Source organism: Aulostomus chinensis, chromosome 17 (assembly GCF_037954235.1).
Source record: "Aulostomus chinensis isolate RoL2024-O1b breed Wild chromosome 17, RoL_Achi_v1.0, whole genome shotgun sequence".
NCBI classification, from domain to species: Eukaryota; Metazoa; Chordata; class Actinopteri; order Syngnathiformes; family Aulostomidae; genus Aulostomus; species Aulostomus chinensis.
Window position 1 is genome coordinate 1,302,501 of NC_141336.1, and position 22,204 is coordinate 1,324,704.

The following is a 22,204-nucleotide window of genomic DNA, read 5'->3' on the forward strand; positions in this document are numbered from 1 at the left end:
TCCATCCATCTATCATCTATCTATCTATCAATCTATCTATCATCCATCCATCTATCATCTATCTATCTATCTATCATCTATCTATCTATCTATCATCTATCTATCATCCATCCATCTATCATCCATCCATCTATCATCTATCCATCCATCTATCATCCATCCATCCATCTATCATCCATCCATCTATCTATCATCCATCCATCCATCTATCTGTCATCCATCCATCTATCTATCATCCATCCATCTATCCATCTATCATCCATCCATCTATCATCTATCTATCTATCAATCTATCTATCATCCATCCATCTATCATCCATCTATCTATCATCTATCTATCTATCTATCTATCTATCTATCTATCTATCATCCATCCATCTATCTATCAATCTATCTATCATCTATCTATCTATCCATCATCCATCCATCTATCTATCTATCAATCTATCTATCAATCTATCTATCATCCATCCATCTATCATCCATCCATCCATCTATCTGTCATCCATCCATCTATCTATCATCCATCCATCTATCCATCTATCATCCATCCATCTATCATCTATCTATCTATCAATCTATCTATCATCCATCCATCTATCATCTATCTATCTATCTATCATCTATCTATCTATCTATCATCTATCTATCATCCATCCATCTATCATCCATCCATCTATCATCTATCCATCCATCTATCATCCATCCATCCATCTATCATCCATCCATCTATCTATCATCCATCCATCCATCTATCTGTCATCCATCCATCTATCTATCATCCATCCATCTATCCATCTATCATCCATCCATCTATCATCTATCTATCTATCAATCTATCTATCATCCATCCATCTATCATCCATCTATCTATCATCTATCTATCTATCTATCTATCTATCTATCTATCTATCATCCATCCATCTATCTATCAATCTATCTATCATCTATCTATCTATCCATCATCCATCCATCTATCTATCTATCAATCTATCTATCAATCTATCTATCATCCATCCATCTATCATCCATCCATCTATCTATCATCTATCTATCATCTATCTATCATCCATCCATCTATCATCCATCCATCCATCTGTCATCCATCCATCCATCTATCTATCATCCATCCATCCATCTATCATCCATCCATCCATCTATCTATCATCCATCCATCTATCCATCTATCATCCATCCATCCATCTATCATCTATCTATCATCTATCTATCATCCATCCATCTATCTATCATCCATCCATCCATCTATCCATCCATCTATCATCCATCCATCTATCTATCATCCATCTATCTATCTATCTATCATCCATCTATCTATCATCCATCCATCTATCATCTATCTATCATCTATCTGTCATCCATCCATCTATCATCCATCCATCCATCCATCTATCCATCCATCCATCATCCATCCATCTATCTATCATCCATCTATCTATCATCCATCTATCTATCATCCATCCATCTATCATCCATCTATCTATCTATCATCTATCTATCATCCATCCATCTATCATCCATCTATCTATCTATCTATCATCTATCATCCATCCATCTATCTATCTATCCATCCATCTATCATCCATCTATCTATCATCCATCCATCTATCATCCATCTATCTATCTATCATCTATCTATCATCCATCCATCTATCATCCATCCATCTATCATCCATCTATCTATCTATCATCCATCTATCATCCATCTTTCTATCATCTATCTATCTATCTATCATCTATCATCCATCCATCTATCTATCTATCCATCCATCTATCCATCCATCTATCTATCATCCATCCATCCATCTATCATCCATCCATCCATCTATCATCCATCCATCTATCTATCATCCATCCATCTATCCATCTATCATCCATCCATCATCTATCTATCATCTATCTATCATCCATCCATCTATCATCCATCCATCTATCATCTATCTATCATCCATCCATCTATCATCCATCCATCTATCTATCATCCATCCATCCATCTATCATCCATCCATCCATCTATCTGTCATCCATCCATCTATCTATCATCCATCCATCCATCCATCTATCATCTATCTATCTATCAATCTATCTATCATCCATCCATCTATCATCCATCTATCTATCATCTATCTATCTATCTATCATCTATCTATCTATCTATCATCTATCTATCATCCATCCATCTATCATCCATCCATCTATCATCTATCCATCCATCTATCATCCATCCATCCATCTATCATCCATCCATCTATCTATCATCCATCCATCCATCTATCTGTCATCCATCCATCTATCTATCATCCATCCATCTATCCATCTATCATCCATCCATCTATCATCTATCTATCTATCAATCTATCTATCATCCATCCATCTATCATCCATCTATCTATCATCTATCTATCTATCTATCTATCTATCTATCTATCTATCATCCATCCATCTATCTATCAATCTATCTATCATCTATCTATCTATCCATCATCCATCCATCTATCTATCTATCAATCTATCTATCAATCTATCTATCTATCTATCTATCATCCATCCATCTATCATCCATCCATCTATCTATCATCCATCTATCTATCTATCTATCATCTATCTATCTATCTATCTATCTATCTATCATCTATCTATCATCCATCCATCTATCATCCATCCATCTATCATCCATCCATCTATCATCTATCTATCCATATATCTAACTATCAATTTATTTATCTATCTGTCCATCTGTCATAAATTTGGCGTTGTGTTGCCCGTCGCTGCACAGCTCAACCAACAGTGACAGTGGGGTAATGGCTGGAATGCGAAGTGGCCAGGCTGTGCTATGTGGCTAAGCTGGGCTAGGCTAATTTAGCTTTGTCAAACATGATTGCGTGCATAGATAGCTTTGTATTGCATACACACTTGTAGCTTCATGCTATATTTACACAGAGTAAATGTACTTGTCCTCTTGGACTTGCATTACCACATTGGTACTGCGAATTAAATTCATGAGTTTTTCACGGAAAAACTTCATCAAAAAAATTCCCTTCTCTGGGAAGTTCTTTGTTAGCTGTGTTAATCTGGTTGGGTCCATAGCATCAGCTGGTGTGATGTCCAGGGACTGGTTCAGGGGTTTCCTCATCTACAGTTCCACCCTAGAGAAGCAGAGCGTTCTCCAGCCCTCATTTCCATTCTATGGCCTGTTTTGGTTGAGTCTTAGGCTCTCAGCAGGCAGCTTGTCAGTGCTGATGAAGCAACTGAACACGCCTGTCCCAGCAGAAAATCACTTGCTTGATGATGGACGGATGGATGATAAACTGCTGCTTCTCCCCAACATACTCCAACTTCTCCCTTTATCAGTGACAAACCAGTGGTAACATGGTCGTACCTTCACATGTGATGCTGGCGTGGGCCAGGCCTAGCTGCAGCAGCGAGCCGTTCATCATCAGAGGCTCCCTGATCACCTGGACCCCCTTGTTCCCTACGTGGTTCTCTCCCAGATCCAGCACTTGCAGAACTGTCAGCGATGGCTGTAAAACATGTGGTTCTGCCGTCATGTAGAGTCCCTACAGTGTTCTAGAGGCCGAGGTCTTTGGTCTGGACCCTGACTCTGCATCTGAGAGTGGGCGCGGGCTCAGAAGCTTGATTTTCTCATGCCGATCATTATGTTGTGTGCTGATTCGTCCTTCTCCAAATGTTTCCTCTCACGTTAAAACTTTTGTTTCCACTCTCTAGAGCCACATTAGCATTGAAGGTTGATTAGCTGGTGTATAAAGCTGGGGGTGTCTGGGGCACAAGGGGCCCGTGTTGCCCAACAGCTTGAAGAAGAAGGCGCCTCCCACTCCTCGGTTGCCCCCTCGCCTCACCACCCTTGTTCAACTCCTCTGGTCACTGCTCCGAAGAGAGGGAGCGCGGGGGTGGAAAGGAAGCTAAGAAGGCAACCAAAAGACCCCAAGCGCGTCTCCTTCTGAGTTAATTTGCACCACGGTGACAACATACACACTTGAGAGCCCCCCCCCCCCCCCCCCTTGGCTGCACAGAGGCACCGCCACATCCAACGCGTGGTGAGGAGCTTCTCCGGTGAAGAGGGGAGGAGGAGAGGGAGGAAGAGCATCTCGAATGGATATGCACGAGGGATAATACCAGACAATTAAAGAGGCGACTGCCTCGTTGAGAGTGTGAGAGTCAAGCATGGTTGAAGCCTGTCAAACGTAAACCACAGGAGAGTTGGAGTGAGAAGTTGGGGGGGGGGGCAGGAGTGTGAAAGCACCAAAAACACAGTATGCTTTCACACATGACACGCTGGCTTCAAACAAAAACAGCCAAAGATGCTAAGTGGAGGAAAGCAGGAGCCCTGAGTGACATATTCACCTAAGAATAATCATTTTTCGAAGGACATGAACAAAGACACATCATCCGCCAAATGTAAAACCTGAAAATCAGGACCTGTAAGAGGCAAGACAACAAGCCAGGAGGACAGAGAGGAAATACACAAGCGGAAAGGTTAATAACAGCTCTCCTTATCATCATATTTGACACCAGCAGCTATGGGTCTAATTATCATCATTACGGCCTGCAAGGACATCTACTTACCCTGTGACTGGCAGGCCACATGAACACCCTCCTTAACACACATCTATTATTTAATCAAACTGTTCCTTCTTTTGGTATCACTGGAGGAGACGGGGAAGTGTGTGTGTGCATGCGTGTGTGTGTGTGTGCGTGTGTGTGTGTGTGTGTGTGTGTGTGAGAGTGTGTGTTTGGGTAAACAGGCGAGGCAGGCCTTTAATTTCTAGCCTTTTGACTTCCACAATCGCCACTCACATGACAGGAAGGTGCAGTTTATGCTGCCAATCAGGCAGAAGGAATGCATGTTATTAAGATTGTACAGAGAAACGTGTGGAGGCGGGATTTTCCAGAGGGGTTTTCTGTTGATGAGGCCCAAAACTCCTCATTTCCTCAGAACCGGATGGACGAGCAGCAGGTATCAAGCAGGTCAAAAGCATCTAATGAGGAACAAAATTGATGCATTCAAAGCAAATAAGTGAAATCCTTTACATCAACTATAATGATTATTTATGGCACTTTTCACATGTAAAACTCCAATCAACAATTCAGCATGTCAAAGCTGGGGGGGGGCTGAGGCTGTGGGAGCAGGCTTCTTGATGCATTTGATGCCCATCTGGGTATGCAAACTCTTGTTCTACTGATTATTTTAATTCCTGTACTTCCCTGGATAATGTGATGATACCACGGACTTCTCTGAATGGCAGTTCCTCCAAACCCTCTAAATCCTAATGAACAAAAACATTCTGGAAATACTTTTGTGAATAAGAGACTTCTGTCTTTCAGTGTCCAGTGTTACTCCTCATGGGGTTCATTCATCAGGTTCTCCCACCTAGACGGTACCGCCGCCTGGCGGTGTGTCCGCCTGACAGGAGCAGGTCAGACAGGTGAAGCAGGCAAGTGTTCATGATCCCTCTAAGAGAAAACTGGACTGAGCCTTCGAGGCCGGCTGGTAGCTCCAACAGGTACTAATTACACTGGGCGTCTGATTCCGTGCTTCGGTGATTCAACACATATAGGAACAAACTGACGGATTTACCAATGGTAACAAAACTGAAATGTTCTGCAACGTAGAGGATGAAATCTGTAGCTGGGAGGAGGAGCAACACCTGGACCCTACAGAGTTAAATCTTTACACAGATGCTTTTACTTTATTGCTACAACTTTAGTTTCCCTGACACTAGCAGTCATATATAGACAGAATGTGTTTAAGCACAGACTCTTTATAACAGTTTAGTTGCAGCGTCTCACCAGAGCCTTGGCCAGATGGACCATGCCTTTCGCAGTAATCTGGTTGTTCCTCAGCAGTAGGACGTTCAGACCCGCCGTCTGCCGCCGCAGACCATCACACAGCTCCTCCAAACCTGGGCAGCAGTTTTAAAACATTCATTTATGATAATTCACACATTCATGTTCAGGGTTACCGCTTGCCTATGCTGGTGTCTGTACGCTAAATGGCACAGACAGATGCTCAGTGGGAGTGCTGCTGCAGTGACTTCAGTTCCAGTTACTACAAAGATGGCTGCTGCTGGATGTGTTTACCTTTTCCAACGTCTATAGTAATTAGATATTATTAAAGCTTGACTGGGATGATCCCTCCCTCCCACTCTTTATCCCCGAGCTTCATTAATTGGACACGTTGGGGTTCATGGTCTCCCAGAACCTGAACAGGACTGCCAAAGCATTATTATCCATCATTAGTAAGATTATGTGTCCCACTTGCAGCTGCTGACATTTGTTGGGCGTCTTTTTCATGCAGTGACTCAGGAATGTTCTGGAATGGATACATGTATCTGCTGTCAGGAAGGGAACATTGGCGAGTGTCTGCCCTCCTTCAGAAAGTAAGTGAGATGAGAACTGAATTGTTCTTTCTACGCTCTGTAAACAAAGAGCAAGTATTTATTCCTGAGCTTGAGTGAATTTACTTCAGTTTCTTTGATACATTCAATCAAAGTCATTCAATAGAAACAATTAAATAATAATCATAATAATAATAGGACAATGTCTGCGACTGTTGAACCAACTTCAACAGGTCAACGAGACGTACCGCTACAACATGCCACATTGCAACCGACTGTTCAGACTGTGGTTCTTTTAGATCAGTGTGCAGGCTGGTAGCAGGAACCAACATGTTACGTATTCTTGTTTCAGTGACAAAGTCGAGTATCATACCATCGTCAGCCACAGCATTGTTGCTGAGCTCCAACAGCTGTAGACAGCTGTTGGAGCTCAGCAGGTCTCCCAGGTGCAGGGCGTCCTGATGGCTGTTCAGGAGGTTGTTGGTGAGGTGCAGCTCTTGGAGAACCTTGTTTGTCTTCAGCCCACCAACTGTGCAGCAGCAAAACACAACCAAAAGGTGGAGGTGAAATAAATCAGGTTACACCACATGATCTGAGTCAGTTTTTGACCGCTTCTTTGGACTCACTGTGGAGTAGGAATCTCAACTCCTATGGGGGGTTCTGTGTGGCGTACTGGTGGCAGTGAGTACTTGGAGATGTTTGAATGGACCCAGTGGCCCTGATCACACCAGCCGTGCAAACCTGACTATGGTGGAACAATGGAACAAAGGCTCTTGGTCGTGGTACGGATCACAGTGTGAGAGGTCCGAAGAAGCCAAGGCCATGATGTTGGCAACCGAAGGGAAACACAGATAATAGCCCTGGGCTGCAGATGCCCATGGATCTGGTATGATTCATGGAAATGTTCAATAACATTGGCTCGGGTACAGTAAAGTACTGACTTATTAACTTTGAAGTATCAATGCAGTGTAGTTACTAACATTTTTCTATGCATTGAGGGCTGTGTAGCTGCGCGCAGACTGAGATAAAGAGACGGGTTGTTGCTGAGGTCTGTGGGTGGTGTAGTTCAGCTATTAGCTGAAGGTGGTGCTGTGGGATATTGTGATATTGTGATGTGATGTGATGAAAGCAAGGCGGAGCTACAAATGTGGCTGTTTGAGAGAAGATTTAGAGGTTTAGAGAGAATAATCCCCTACACTCTAGACTTTTGATGGGGGCCGGCGTAGGATCAGCTCCTTGTTGCCGACTCGGATTCAGATGTTGAGATGGTTTGAAATTGAAATTCGAAAAAGGAACAACTGTACTTGCATCAGGCCTCCAGCTTGTAACTGCAGTAAAAGGAGAGTGCACTCACTCACCCTGGCCATATCCACCCCCCCAGTCTGATGTATGGTCAGGAAACTCAGGGATACGGCATGACAGGACATGACACAATACGATATGGTACGACATGATACAACAGGATACAATATGAAATGATCCAGTGTGACGCGTTACAACAGGATACGATACACAAAGATACGATACGTCACGACACGATAGAACAGGATTCATATGATATGACAATATGGGACAGGATATGATACAACGCCAAACGATACACTATGACACGAGAGGATAGGATATGTTACGATACGACGGGACATGACTCTTCACAAGAGGACATGATACAATAAGACACACTGTACTGGCCCTATAGGGAAATCTGTCTTGGACTCAAACGCGTAATAATAAATCTCAAATTGCCTTCAGAGTTAAAACTCGCTGCACATGTACAGTGCAGCTGTAACGGTCACAACGGTAAAAAGCAGGTAGTCCACATAACACCTCCTGGGTCACAGGAGTGAGACGGGCGCGGCGGAGGGGCACTGCCTACACATGGTTACACATATTGTAACAAAAGAGGTGACAAATTTTCACAGGACACTGTAGCTTTCGCTATTTGGTGTAACGCAGAAATCCCGAGTATACGAGGTGGTGAGGAACTGACGGTTCCAGGTTCTAACAATCAAGACATCAAATACACATAGAAATAAACAGTGATGTTCCACAAAATGCAAGTATGAATAAAACAAACTGAAACTATTTTTTTTACAAAAGCAAAACTGAACAATGTTGACTTTCCCATGAATCTTTGCGCTAACATAATCATGTAGGCTCCGCCCCCTGCAACCTGCTGAATGAGAGGTCAGTGACGCCTCAGCTGAGGACATTCGTGAGACATTCTGTCTGTTGGGTTTCCTTCAAACCCACACACTCTCCACATCAAAGCCTCAAACTAACTCTCCTTGAGCTGCAGCATTGCTCATCATGTGCCTTCAAATTATTTTCTCCACTCACTGGAGTTTGCTCGCTCGCTACGTGTGCGGCGTGGTCCGTGCTCTTGAAGTGCACCTTTTCCAGTGTGGCCCAGTTAAGGGAGGTGCATCACGCCCGGCTGCGGTATGGTGGGACTCCAGTGGGAAAACAAACCAGCCTTGAGGAAGCACAAGTTCCTGGGTACGATGCAGGTAGAAGAATGTGTTCAGGAGCATGGAAACAAGGGCGCAGCAGGATTCACCGCCTGTAATTCCTGCAGTAAGGATCAAGTGGCTCTCCTTCTCCTTTGAACTCCAACGAGCTGTTGTTGAAGTAAGACTCAACACAGGTGACCTGAGCAACACCTGAGAATCTGAAGGGTCTCTTTCAAAGATGTCAGCCTGTCCTCCATTGTCAGAATCTTTTCATTCTATCGCAGCTTCTCTACGGTGCTGCTCGGCAGTTAAGTGTGTGTTCTGGGCATCCCTGTGTGTGTGTGTGTGTGTGTGTGTACTGTACTATGTATCCGTGTTGCCTGGGTCCTTGCTGCCCTTGCGTCCAGATCGATGCTGCAGATTTGATAAAGCCTGTTGGGCTGCATGTGGAATGCCAACATTGTCATCAGGCACAGTGGGAACCAAATGGTGGAATCGGTGTGATTGATCTGGTCCACTCCACCGCAAACGCCCAGCCCTGTAATCACAGGCTCCTCCAATCGAAGGCAATGATCCTCAACTGGGACCCCCTGCTGGCATGGAAGGGTAGGTGGGCTCGGTAAAGGCAGAGAGCGTGGGGTGAGGTGGGGTGAGGGATGAGTAGGGGGGAGGGGGATGTGAAACCCTACAACATCAAAGAGTTCCAGGAAGTGACTGAACGTTGGAGGAGCAAGTTTCTGTGGTGAGGAGCGGGCAGCGTCCGTTTGGATGCCCCCGTCCAGCTGAGAGGAGGCCACAGGCTTGTGTCACTGTTTTGGGTGGTTTTTGTGGGTTTTTTTCCCTCTAAAGAATAAAAAAACAGATTGTTTAATACGGCACTAACTGACCGTGTAGCAGGACTCTATTGTGATACGTTATTTAGTAAAAAAGAGATTTTCACAAACGGTTAATGCGAGTTGAGTTTTACTCTCATTGCTCACAGCTCAGCAGTTCAGATATAACAGCCCAACCTGCGTGTGTGTGTGTGTGCGTGTGTGTGACAGTCAATCCATGTCCACCACTCAGCCCCCCACTGAGTGCTGTGTTCAGCAGTGGTAAGTGTATTTATGTGTGTATACTCATCTGGTGCTGTAATTGGGAGTGTCTGTGTGCCAGTGTTTGTGCTTGTGCCTCCATTCTTCTTATTTGTGGGTCATGTGACCCACAGAGGTCCAACAGCAACCAATCAATGAAGGTGAGAGAGGGCAGGTGTTGCTACTGTTTTTCTCCTCCTCACATATTTAAAATGGCATGAAGATCATATGTAGAGACTCGATTGAAAAGCTGTAGGATCCGTCCGACTAACACCTTAAATTGTCTCATGTAGTTTTATAACACGGATGAGAGGAAAACATCTTTGCATAATAAAGCAAGAACATAGAGATGAATGTTCAATGATGTCATTGTTTTTAATATTTATGTCGAGTACCGCTCTTCCCCTCTTGGAGGCTTTTATGTATCGGTTAGTTGTTTGAATGGAAGTAAATATTCTTGTCGTATTTCTCTTGGTGTCCTCTTCCAATCACATCGGCAGTTGGCGCTTCATCAAGCATCGTCGCTAGTTTCAAGCCGGCGTAAATAATGTTTCCATGCCAAGTGGCCTCACCCTTTAACCAGCTAGTGAACCAGGTGCTCCACCTGCTCCAGGTGCTCCACCTGTTCCAGGTGCTCCACCTGCTCCAGGTGCTCCACCTGTTCCAGGTGCTCCACCTGCTCCAGGTGCTCCACCTGTTCCAGGTGCTCCACCTGCTCCAGGTGCTCCACCTGTTCCAGGTGCTCCACCTGCTCCAGGTGCTCCACCTGCTCTAGCGTGTTCCTGAGGCTGGTCTGGTGCCTCCACAGTGCCTCGGTGGTGAGGAGCGGGAGGAGACGTTTGCTCCATAGACCCAGCACTGATGCCTTAGAACCTGGAGACATGGACCTCCACCTCCTCCAGACCTCCTCTTCCCAGACCTGGGCTTCAGAGGGAAGGACATAAGGCTCTTTGATTGGTCTGAGTGATGTCACACCTGAAACACACCTATGAATCAGGTGTCTAATGACGGCCTCTTTATACTCTGATCACACGCCCTCTAATTACAAGAATGAGGCTGAACACGCCCCGAGCGCATGGCACCAACATGCCGCCAGCCGCCATAGATCACTTGAAAAGTGTCGTTTGACTTCCTGTACTACAAACTCGAACTATGAGAATGCCAACCAACAAACAACCGGCATCGAGGAGAGGGTTCTGAAGGGCGTGTGCAGCGTGTCAGCAGTGCGGCTGTGTAGAACCCAAGTCTTTCGTCTTTCCCTTCAAGGCTCCAGTGGTGCTCCGTTAAACGTACAGTTCCTTCTCCTCACTGCTCATATTTCAAACTTTCAAAAGTTTTCAGCTGGACCAAGGAGTGCGGTTGCCTGTCGACATGCTGTCCTGCTGCACTGTCTGTAAAACATCCATACCAGCCAACCACTCAGTGTTAGGAACAGGTTCTGTTAGGAACAGGTTCTTTTCTTGGTTAGGGTCAGTGATATAATCAGGTTCTTGTTCCACTGAGGGTCAGCGTTAGGATCAGGTTCTGATGGGGTTACAGAACATTCTTGTGTGCGTGCTGCTGATGGAGAAGCTCGGGCTGTGAGAGTGAAAGAACCCGTAACCCAGAAGCTCTGATCAAGGTGGCTCTTGAATCCACAAGGTGAAACATTGATATGTACTTCATCTTCAGTTTATGAAAAACGTTCCACCGTCTGCGCGGGTCAGTCAAACATCCTTGTTCTCTTCCACTGTCCCTGTGCCTGCAAGTCTGGAGTCGGAACAGTAATTAACTCGATCTGATCCGTGCTTGAGAATACCATGTCCAAATGGAGTGCTACCTGGAACTTGTGCTGGTAAAGGTGGTGCTCTTTGGTCATAGGCTTGGTCCAGTTTAAAAGTTGAAAGATGCCAAGGCACTCATCTTCTATAAAGTTAAATGCCTTTATTTTTATGGGCAAAGCATGAATGAAAAACTTGGACGTGTTTCGGCTAGAAGCCTCCGTCAAAAGGCATTTAACTTTATAGAAGATGAGTGCCTTGGCATCTTTCAACTTTTAAACTGATCCATGCTTGGTTGGGTCCTTGAATTTGAGGGACTTGTGCCTGGAAAGTCTTTCCCTCCCTCCATGTTCCCCCTCTTCTCCTGTTGAGGGTGGTGGGGGTGGAGCCTATCCCAGCAGCCTTCCCCCTGGACAGGTCACCAGTCCATGGCAGGGCCAACACATAGAGACAGACAACCATTGGCTCTCCCAGCCACGCCTACGGTCAATTTAGAGTCTGGATTAACCTGGTCCCTCTTGATGTCTTTGGACTGTGGAGGAAGCTGGAGTACCAGAGAGAACCCAGCAGGAACAGGGAGAACATGGAGACTCACCCAGAAAGACCCCGTGCTGCAGCCGGGGCTCCACCCACAACCTTCTTGCTTGCTTCTTACACCGTGCCGCCCGGAAAGTCTTTCAAAAACCCATTTTCAACTTTTTTTCAAAAATACAAAATACTGCTTGGAAATGTCTCTCTCACACACACACACACACACACAAAGTCACTGTTTTCTCATATTTGGTCTGTAACATTCACAACAACACAAAATGTGTTCAACAGATGTACCAATGACTAAGAAATATGTAAAGAAAAAGCGCTCATGGCTTTAAATATGTTTTTTGGGTAAATTGCTTGAAATCATAGAAAATAAAAGCTCAGTTATATATGAACAAATTCACAACATAAAAATGCTCCTGTTCTAGTGAGTGTATGTTTTTTCCTCATGTTTCCCACAAGTGAGCTGAAAAGAACAAAAAAGAAAACAATGAAGCACATTTGCATTTTTCTGGAGAACATATGAAGTGTGTGTGTGTACTTGTACTTGCTACATAGCGAGGACCGGAAAAAAAGTCCACACAACTTCAGAACACATTTGAAGGTCAGAAATTGGTTTCAGGGTCAGGGATAGAATGAGGTTCTGGTCCGGTTCCGGTGTCGGGTATTTGGTTGTGATAGAGGGGCTAAGGAATGCACAACACCAATGAGGGTCCTCACAAAGGTGTAAGTACAAGGATTGTTGTGTGTGTGCGTGTGTGTGTGTGTCCTGTGGCCAGCAGGACCAGATTTTGACCCGTGACCGACTCTGCAGGCCTGGACCCAGATTAGAGGCATAATCTCTTACCTGTCACTTTACACACTGCTGCACACATCTATAATGGCTTTGGTAGCCAGGACACACACACACACACACACACACACATTCAAACAAAGACATGGTCTGAGTGTCATCAGCAGTCAGTGGTGTAAAGTATTTCAAGTGTTGTATTTTATGTACAGAATGTCGAGATGTCTGGACACTTGAGGATTGGCACTTTTGGGTATTGTAGTTTTACTACAATACTTTGTAGTCCATCAGTTTGTGGCCATCAATTACTAGTTTGGAGAAAAGGATTTTGCACAAGAAAAAAAATGATAAAATCCAATGAGGACAACAAACTTCCCAATCTGACAACTTCAAGATGACCCAGTCCAAGACCAGGACCAGAACCAACACCAACACCGTAGAACCTTTAGAGGACTGAACACTCAAGAATAAGTGTGTGTGCGTGTGTGTTTTCATCATGTGTGTTTGTGTTTGCATTGTGTGCGTGTACGTGTGCGTGTACATGCGTGTGTGCGCATTGTGTGTGTACATGCGCGTGTGTGTGTGTTTGCATTGTGTGTACATGTGTGTGTGTTTGCATTGTGTGCGTGTACATGTGTGTGCTTACGCTTGTGTGTGTACATGCGTGTGTGTTTGCTCTTGTGTGTGTACGTGCGTGCACATGTAGGTGTGTGTTTGCGCTTCTGTGTGTACTATAGGTGTCAGTGTTAACGTGTTATTAACTTGTTAACCCAAGTGTGTGCGCGTGTGTTTTCATCGTGTGTGTGTGTACATGTGTGTGTGCTTGCGCTTGTGTGCGTGTACATGCGTGTATGTACATGCGTGTGTGCGCATTGTGTGTGTACATGTGTGTACGCATTGTGTGTACATGTGTGTACATGCGTGTAGGCGCATTGTGTGTGTACATGTGTATGTTTGCATTGTGTGCATGTACGTGTGTGTTTGCATTGTGTGCGTACATGTGTGTGTGTTTGCATTGTGTGCGTGTACATGTGTGTGCTTGCGCTTGTGTGTGTACATGTGTGTGTGTTTGCTCTTGTGTGTGTACGTGCGTGTGTGTTTGCTCTTGTGTGTGTACGTGCGTGCACTAGTAGGTGTGTGTGTGTGTGTTTGCGCTTCTGTGTGTACTATAGGTGTCAGTGTTACAATGTTATTAAATAGTTAACCCAAGTGTGTGTGCGTTTTCATCGTGTGTGTGTTTGCATTGTGTGCGTGTGTTTGCATTGTGTGCGTGTACATGCGTGTGCTTGCGCTTGTGTGTGTACGTGCGTGTGTGTTTGCTCTTGTGTGTGTACGTGCGTGTGTGTTTGCTCTTGTGTGTGTACGTGCGTGTGTGTTTGCTCTTGGGTGTGTACGTGTGTGTGCGTGTACATGTGTGTGCTTGCGTTTGTGTTCGTGTACATGTGTGTGTGCGCATTGTGTGTGTACATGTGTGTGTGCGCATTGTGTGTGTACATGTGTGTGCGCATTGTGTGTGTACATGTGTATGTTTGCATTATGTGTGTACATGTGTGTGTTTGCATTGTGTGTGTGTTTGCATTGTGTGCGTGTACGTGTGTGTGTGCTTGCGCTTGTGTGTGTACATGCGTGTATGTTTGCTCGTGTGTGTACGTGCGTGCACATGTAGGTGTGTGTGTGTTTGCGCTTCTGTGTGTACTATAGGTGTCAGTGTTAACTTGTTATTAACTTGTTAACCCCACGTCCCTTTAACGCGCATGGTGCTTTGTGACCCTTTGCCCATGCCGTAGTTCGCGGAAAACCAGAAGTGAACGCACCACTCGTCACACACGCGAGATGCAGCTGAGTGCAGCTTGTAAACAAAAACAACTGAGAGCAGAGGAGCGTTGAGGTTGGACGAACATGGAAAAGGACACGTCAGTTCTAAATGGACGGTTCAACTTCAAAGCCCTGCCAGACGGCAGACAGGAAACACGTGACGTGCATTCACTGTGAAGCTGAATTTAGTTTCCACCGGAGGACAGCAGCCTTCAGGGGCACCGCGAAGCACACAGCTGAGGCAGAGAGCGTCCCTCCCTTCTGGCTCCAACTAACCACGACCATTGGAGGCGTCCACCACCCGCGACACCCCCACCACATCATTGGAGTCCCGGCCTGTGTTGCACTGCCCCCTGTTGAATGAGCACTTTGTTCATTGTTTTTATTTAATTTATTCTGTGCATCGCAGTTTGATGCAATGGATCAGGGTCATCCTTGAGTGTTGATGGCTTCATAGTTCAAGTACTTCACTGAGTACTAGTAATCACTACTATTATATTTGTTGGGTTCATTTTTTTTTTTTTCACCCTGTGCATCTTTTGTTTTGCGGCGGCCCAGGGGTGCACTGGTCAAAATCATTGAAGTCAATTATTTGAGTAATTGAGTATATAAATAAATAAATAATACTGGTAATTGCTATTTAACCGTAGGTATGAATGTGAGTGTGAATGGTTGTCTGTCTCTATGTGTTGGCCCTGCCAGCTCATGGTGACCTGTCCAGGGTGAACCCCGCCTCTCACCTGTAGCCGCTGGGATAGGCTCCATCCCCACCACACTTAACAGGACAAGAGGGAGAACATGGAGGGGTGTTTTGTTTTGTTTGTACTTCTGGACAATACGTTGCTCCAACACTAATAAACGTGCTGCATTTGTAGACAGCAACTATTTGCCTCCTCCCATGTTGATATGGTTAATTAAAAAAATGAAAAATATCAGTTTAAGGTAGATTTAGAGCAGATAAAAATGCGATTAATTGTGAGTTAACTATGGACCACCATGCGATTAATTTTTTTAATCGACTGACAGGTCTAGTGTATATATGTGTGCGTGTACATGTAGGTGTGTGTGTGTTTGCGCTTGTGTGCTTGGACATGTGTGTGTGTACCTGTGTGTGCGCATCATACCCAGTCTGTACAGAGGCAGGCCGCTCAGCTGCACGTTGTGGAGCTGCAGGACTCTCAGCTGGCTGGTCAGCAGAGCTCTGGACAGCGAGTGAGCCGGATATCCAACCATGGACATGTTACACACATCAAGCCTGGACAGACACACACTCTGTAAAACACAAACACGACAGTGAGACTGTGGCGAAATACAGGTGGTGCAGAGGGGGTGGAGCCACAGCTGGTGATGGGGGACAACTCATTGCTTATTTCATTTAAATCCATTGCTTCTGTTACTGGACATGGAAACTTGGTAGTTGCCCAGAGAGATGAGGAGTTACAGGCAGAAGCCTGTTAGGGGTCCTGGTCTAGCACCAGTCCAGGTCTAGTACCAGTCTTGGTGTACCGACAGTCCTGGCGTAGCTCCCTGGTCCACCAACAGTCCCGGTCTAGCAACAGTCCTGGTGTAACAACAGTCCTGGTCCAGTACCAATCATGGTCTAGCAACAGTCCTAGTCCAGCACCAGTCCTGGTCTAGCATTAGTCCTGATGTAGCACCAATCCTTGACCAGCACCAGTCCTGGTGTATTAGCAGTTTTGGTCCAGCAAAAGTCCTGGTGTAACAACAGTCTTGGTCCACCAACAGTCCTGGTCTAGCAACAATCCCGGTCCACTAACAGTCCTGGTTAGAGGAGGAATAAAAATGTCTACCGATATTTTATCGATATGCATTTGTAGGAAAGATTATCGATACATAAATCCCAGTATCGATATTTTAAAATGCATTCGATTTTACCCGTTTATTTTTTTGTTTTGTTTGCCCCTTCAGTCTGGCGTGATTTAGTGCGTCGTGCAACGTTACTGCAGTCAGATGATCAGATCTCACCAGATCCAGGCCATGCGCCTCCGATCAGAGAACAGCAAGATGGCGGAAGCGCAACTTTAATATCCGGCAAATTTAAGAGCCGGTGTCTGGCAGTACTTCGGCTTTAAGAAGCAAGAAAACTGCGCCCAACTTGACAAAAATAATGCTGTGCACAAAATGTCCAAAGTAGAAGTAAAGTACAATGGAAATACTACTAATCTCTGGAGCCATGTGACGAGGCATCACCCAGAGGACACTCAGCAACCAGGAAACTACAAGTCCCTGCAACAACCCTCGCTGGAGACAGCATTTGGGACCAAGTTTCCGTCCACGCCTCCACGTGCAGAGAACATCACTTCAGCTCTGGCAGTTTTGATCTGCAAGGACCTCAGACCATCCTGAGTGGTAGAAAATGTAGGCTTCAGACCCCCGTCCACACTGGAACCACGCTATGTGCTACTGACACGGAAACAACTGAGTCAAGTCCCAATCTCAAAGATGTTCAGAGAAGTTAAAAACAACGTCGCAACTGCACTGAAATCAGCAGAGAGAGTTGCCATCGCTGGTGACAGCTGGACAAGCAGAGCTACGATTCCTGCTTGACCATCGCCTCTCAGTCCACTGACAGTCACTGGTCCCTCATGTCCCACGTTGACAAACGCGGGCGATTGAAGCTCGCCACACCGCGAGTCCTCCTGCTGAGCTGCTGATGGTTTGTGGAGGTCTAAGTTGCCCTTTTGTTTTGAATGACGGTCAAATATTTAAATAAAAAGTGCATGATGTTGTATAACTATAGTTTAATGATCAGTTCTCAATGTAAATATTAATGTTTAATGATGCAGCAGGTTAGAGGGTTACTTTTACAATTGAATTTACAGCATCAGTCCTTTGAGAAGCTCTTCCATTACCAAAGCAAAATTGGTATTGGAACTAAAATATTGTATCGTATATTGGATCGAATCGTATCGGAAATCGTATCGACTTGGGACCTAGTGTATCGGAATCATATCGTATCGGGAGGTCAGTGGTGATACCCAGCTCTAGTCCTGGTCTAGCACCAGTCATGGTCTAGCAACAGTCCTGGTCCAACAACAGTCCTGGTCCAACAACAGTCCTGGTCCACCAACATTCTTTGTCTAGCAACAGTCCTGATGTAGCAACAGTCCTGGTCTAGTTCCAGTCCTGGTGTAACCCCTGTCCTGGTCCTGATCCAGTTCAGCTCAGATTGTGTTAGTCGGGAAGAGCACTGGTTAATGGAGTCTGGCTCATCGCTCTGCCTGGCAATGCAGTTGGTGAAGCTGCGGTAAAGCAGTGTGTGTGTGTGTGTGTGTGTGTATGTGTGTGCATCTCGCCCGGTGTCCCCGGCCCTGCATCTTTAATCCGGCCCAGGTGCCCCACCCCTCCTGCCGGTAGTTTGTCTATCACTCCCACAGAAAGCCTCCAGGAGAAGATTACCGCTGCAGCACATCAGCCAACCTGCTTTATCAAATGAGCGAGGGCCCTCCAACCCGATGTTCCCATCCCGCCGCTGTCAGACACGTGGAGATGGGCCGCAGATTCATAGTACAGAATCATATCCAGCAAGGACTGGGCTCCCTGGAGGGGGGGGGGGGGGGGGGGGTGAAGAGGCTCGGCACAAATTTGACAGGAATGTTATGAAGTTCTTTTGGAATGAAAAAAAAAGCTCTAATCTGATCCAGAGGAAGGTCTGAATATGAAACTGAGTTGGAATTGGAAGACGAAGATGGAGAAAAAAAGTTTTGTTCATAAAACTCACATTTTCCTCCAGTTGGGCCGCCTGCAGATTGATGAAATCAAAGCGCAACGATTTGAAGACGACTTCCAGAGCCTCGCAGGAGCGGTGGTCTAATCGCTCACCTTGATGGAGGCAGGCAATCAAACACAGGATAATTGGGGCTGCTTGCTAACAGGCAAAATGACACGGCAGCCAACGCTGCTTCTGAAATGCACTTGCAGTGAAAACCACAACATAACAACTTCCTGTGTAGGAAAAGTTTACTGGCGTGCGTTTGCTTCTGATGAAGGTGTGAGTCGTCGTCAGACGCAGACACGAATGAGCAGAGTTCTGGTGGAACCGTTCGCCATGTTGGACACACAGATCGGACCACGGCGTGCAGGGGAACATGGAGCCAAACCAACAGGGAGCCAGAATGTGGGATGTAATTAAATACATTTACTCAATTACTCAAGTACTTTTCCACTGAGTGCAATTTTGTACTTTTGCTCCACAAAATTTCAAAGTGTTTTTTTCTTCTTACATTCGTTCCCTCCCAGGTGAAGACTTTACTGACAAAATGGTGGCAAAATATGGCAGAATATGGCACATGGTGGATGAAGCCACTTTAACCCATTGTAGAGGAGTAACTTTACTGCACTTTTACATAACAATGTAGTAATACCTTTCCAAACACTTTTGTTCATGTATTTCCTCTTCTTTTTGTGCCCATCTACATACGTACATGTACACACATATATATGTAAATACAGTATATACACACGTGCATATATATATATATGTGTGTGTGTGTGTGTGTACATATATGCACACACACACACACACACACACGTATGAAGTTGAGCTTGTCGTCTCCTCCATCAGTACCAGGGAACCCTCTGATGGCCCTGCTGCTCTCTGTTCCTGACGTTCCGTCACGTTCTCTCGCTACTCTATAATCCAACCCTTAATCCTGTTGTTCCTACACTCCTTCTTCTTCAGCGAGTATCAGAGATCGCTGGTGCAGCATTGTAATCTGATTACTACGATCTGCAGCTCCCTGGTAGCCCACACTTCTTCCATTTTACTCATCTATCAAGTGGCTTTATGTTTGATGTCTCTTCATTAATAAATATGCATAATTACAGTTACATGTGGTAATCTGATTACTGCCCCCCCCCCCCGGGTTAATTCTTATCTCCCCAGCCAAGAAGGGGGAAATGATAATTACTATCATAATTATTTCCGAAGTGATTTTTCCTCCTCTGTTTCAACAATAATCACTTAACTGAGCGATGGCGGAGGGCGCGCGCGGGGGGTGGGGGCGGGGGTCTCCGTCTGAAATCCCATTTTTTCTAATCCGGCCTGCATCAGGAAGATAATCACGCAGCGACACCCGCAGTCAGATGCCATCAGCGCGTGACAGCAGTGACGCCGTCATGGCATCTCACGCAACCTCCCGCCATGGAGACATGGCTGCTGCCGCGCTTGCGAACTTGTCGGAGTGGCGGCAGGTCTCCTGAGTTCCCGCTGACGGAGTTTGGATGTGGACGACAGGATTAGGGAGACTTGAACCCACGTGACACGTCAGGTTTAGTTCAGGATTAAGACTGGGACTTTAATTGACTGTAAAGTCAATCAACTAATTTGATTTTCAACAGTTCAGACACCAGACCGAAATGTTACTGCATCCCTGGAACGCGCGGTGGAGGCAGGCACTCGCTGCCGCCCCCTAACGGCATGATGGAGAAGAGCGGCTTTCTTTCTATCGCCGAAATGTCGACAGAACTCAACGTTGAACACGAGCAGAGCTCCGACCTCAGCCGGCAGCCGCGGACAGGAGCAGCAGGGAGGGCAGCAGGTGACGCGGCGGTGACGCAGTGGTGATGTGACACGGCGGTGACGCCTGCTGCTGATCCAGGATCAGCATGATGTTGGATTTACAGACAACACCAGGGTCTGGTTTCAGTGCTGAGGTGCAGCTGCTCATCAGGGCCCCCTCTCCAGTAACGGAACCATGTGACGTTCAGAGTTCAGATGTCACTTCATATTTGAACATAAATATTAATAACAATCATTTTAATTTATCAGGATGAATTCAAGATGTGGTTTCTGATTGTGTTTGGTATCAGAAGTGAGAGTCAGTTGAGTTTACTGGAACGATCAGCTGCCTGTCACCAAGGCGCCTCAGGTAGCAAATACCCTCAGGTGAGCTGCGCCCACAGCCAGCGCCCCCCCCCCCCCCGCGTCTCAGATTTTATGACGCATTTTGTTAAAGATTGAAATGCGCTTCAGACAGACAGTTGAGGTTCGTTTGAGCTCGAATCTGAGGAGAACAATTCTGAGCCTGACGACACCATGACGCGGACACGTGTGAGCAGGAGACGTGACGGCGGCAGCGACTTACCTCGGAGATCCAGACGCTTCTCACCGCCACCTACGCGCGCGCCCTGCTGGGGGGGAGAGGAAGGAGAGGCGTGAAAACACACACACACACACACACACACACACACACACACACACACACACACACACACACACACACACACAGATATTTGGCTGCAGCCCCCCCCCCCCATGAATTATAAATTTCACACAGTTTACTGCCGCCGTCGACGGTGACACGCGGCCTAATTAACCAGTGTACAATAATTAGAAACAGCTGGTCATCAGTGACGTGTTTACATCCGGCTCATCTGACGGCGGCGAGGAAGCACCGACTTCTCCACTGATTCATTCGATCAGAGATGGGGGGGGGGGCTCGAACCGGCGTCCCCTCAGCAGCCCCCCCGACCTGGGGCCTCTTCTGAGCTGCCGCGGGTCAAACATCCGTGAGGTTGAAATAAAACCAGTCAGTCGAATCAAAGAGAGCTCCTGTCCGCCACCAGGGGGCCCCAGAGAGCGCATTTGCATCCTCTTGGTGCTTCTGTTTGCAACTTGGACAGGAGGACACCAGGACGTAGTTTCGGCTCTCAGGGGTCCGAGTGCCGTTGGACGGTTGTACAGGGAGACGCAGCAGCCCGCAGCGTCCCCCGTCCCCCCCCCCCCCGCTCTCACCTGGATGTTACCTGGATGCTCATGCACGTTTGTCAGTTTCTCACTCCATCAAGAGTGGTTTTCACCCCAAGTTCAACAAAGCCTGTGGAACAGAGAGGGACGCTGTCCATCGGTGCCCTCGGTTTAGCTTTGCTCTGAAATGACGACCTTTGACGTTCCAGGCTGCTTTTCTCGTCTCATCGTCGTGACGTCATGAACCACTCTTCTTCTCTGGTTCACACTCTCGAGGTTCTTCCAACCTCGGTGGACGTCATGATTCAGTCGTGAATATTTACTGTTTGACAGGATCCATGTGACTCCATCAATGACCTCACTTCCTGTCAGCTTCAGTACGTCATTAAGTTTACAGTCTTTCGAAGGCGACGGCATGGCAGGAAGGTCTTCCTGTCTCCGGAAGCGTCGGTCGTGCCGGCTGGCCTCGCGCCGCCGCCCGCCGCGTGTGCACGTGGAGACGTGGGATGTCTCTCGTAGCTGAACAAGATTCACGTTGAAAGACACGCGGCGAGTACAAAGGGAGGCTCTCGTGCTGCCGAGGAAAGAGACAAAAGGACGACGGCCATCACGTGATGCTGTTGGACGTAAACTCTTCATGTTTACAAGAGCCGCTGTGTCAAGGGGCAGGGGCTTGAGTCACCCCCCATCATC

At 46.3% G+C, this 22,204-nt stretch overlaps 1 protein-coding gene across 2 annotated transcripts in view; it reads right to left on the reverse strand.

Moving 5' to 3' along the window:
* LOC147245929 (protein phosphatase 1 regulatory subunit 37) overlaps positions 1-18,996 on the reverse strand; it is a 54,451-nt gene extending 35,455 nt beyond the window's left edge. Inside the window, exons 1-5 of one of the 2 annotated variants that reach the window (XM_086182715.1) lie at positions 18,545-18,996; positions 15,927-16,074; positions 6,748-6,903; positions 5,827-5,939; positions 3,398-3,539 (exon numbers count right to left, since the gene is read on the reverse strand). In XM_086182715.1, the coding sequence (XP_086038841.1) occupies positions 3,398-3,539; positions 5,827-5,939; positions 6,748-6,903; positions 15,927-16,041 (526 nt within the window). In that variant the 5' untranslated portion in view covers positions 16,042-16,074; positions 18,545-18,996. Of the gene's footprint in view, positions 1-3,397; positions 3,540-5,826; positions 5,940-6,747; positions 6,904-15,926; positions 16,075-18,243; positions 18,358-18,544 lie in introns of those variants that run through there. The other variant, XM_086182714.1, reaches the window with a different exon arrangement.
* Positions 18,997-22,204: the final 3,208 nt, after the last annotated feature.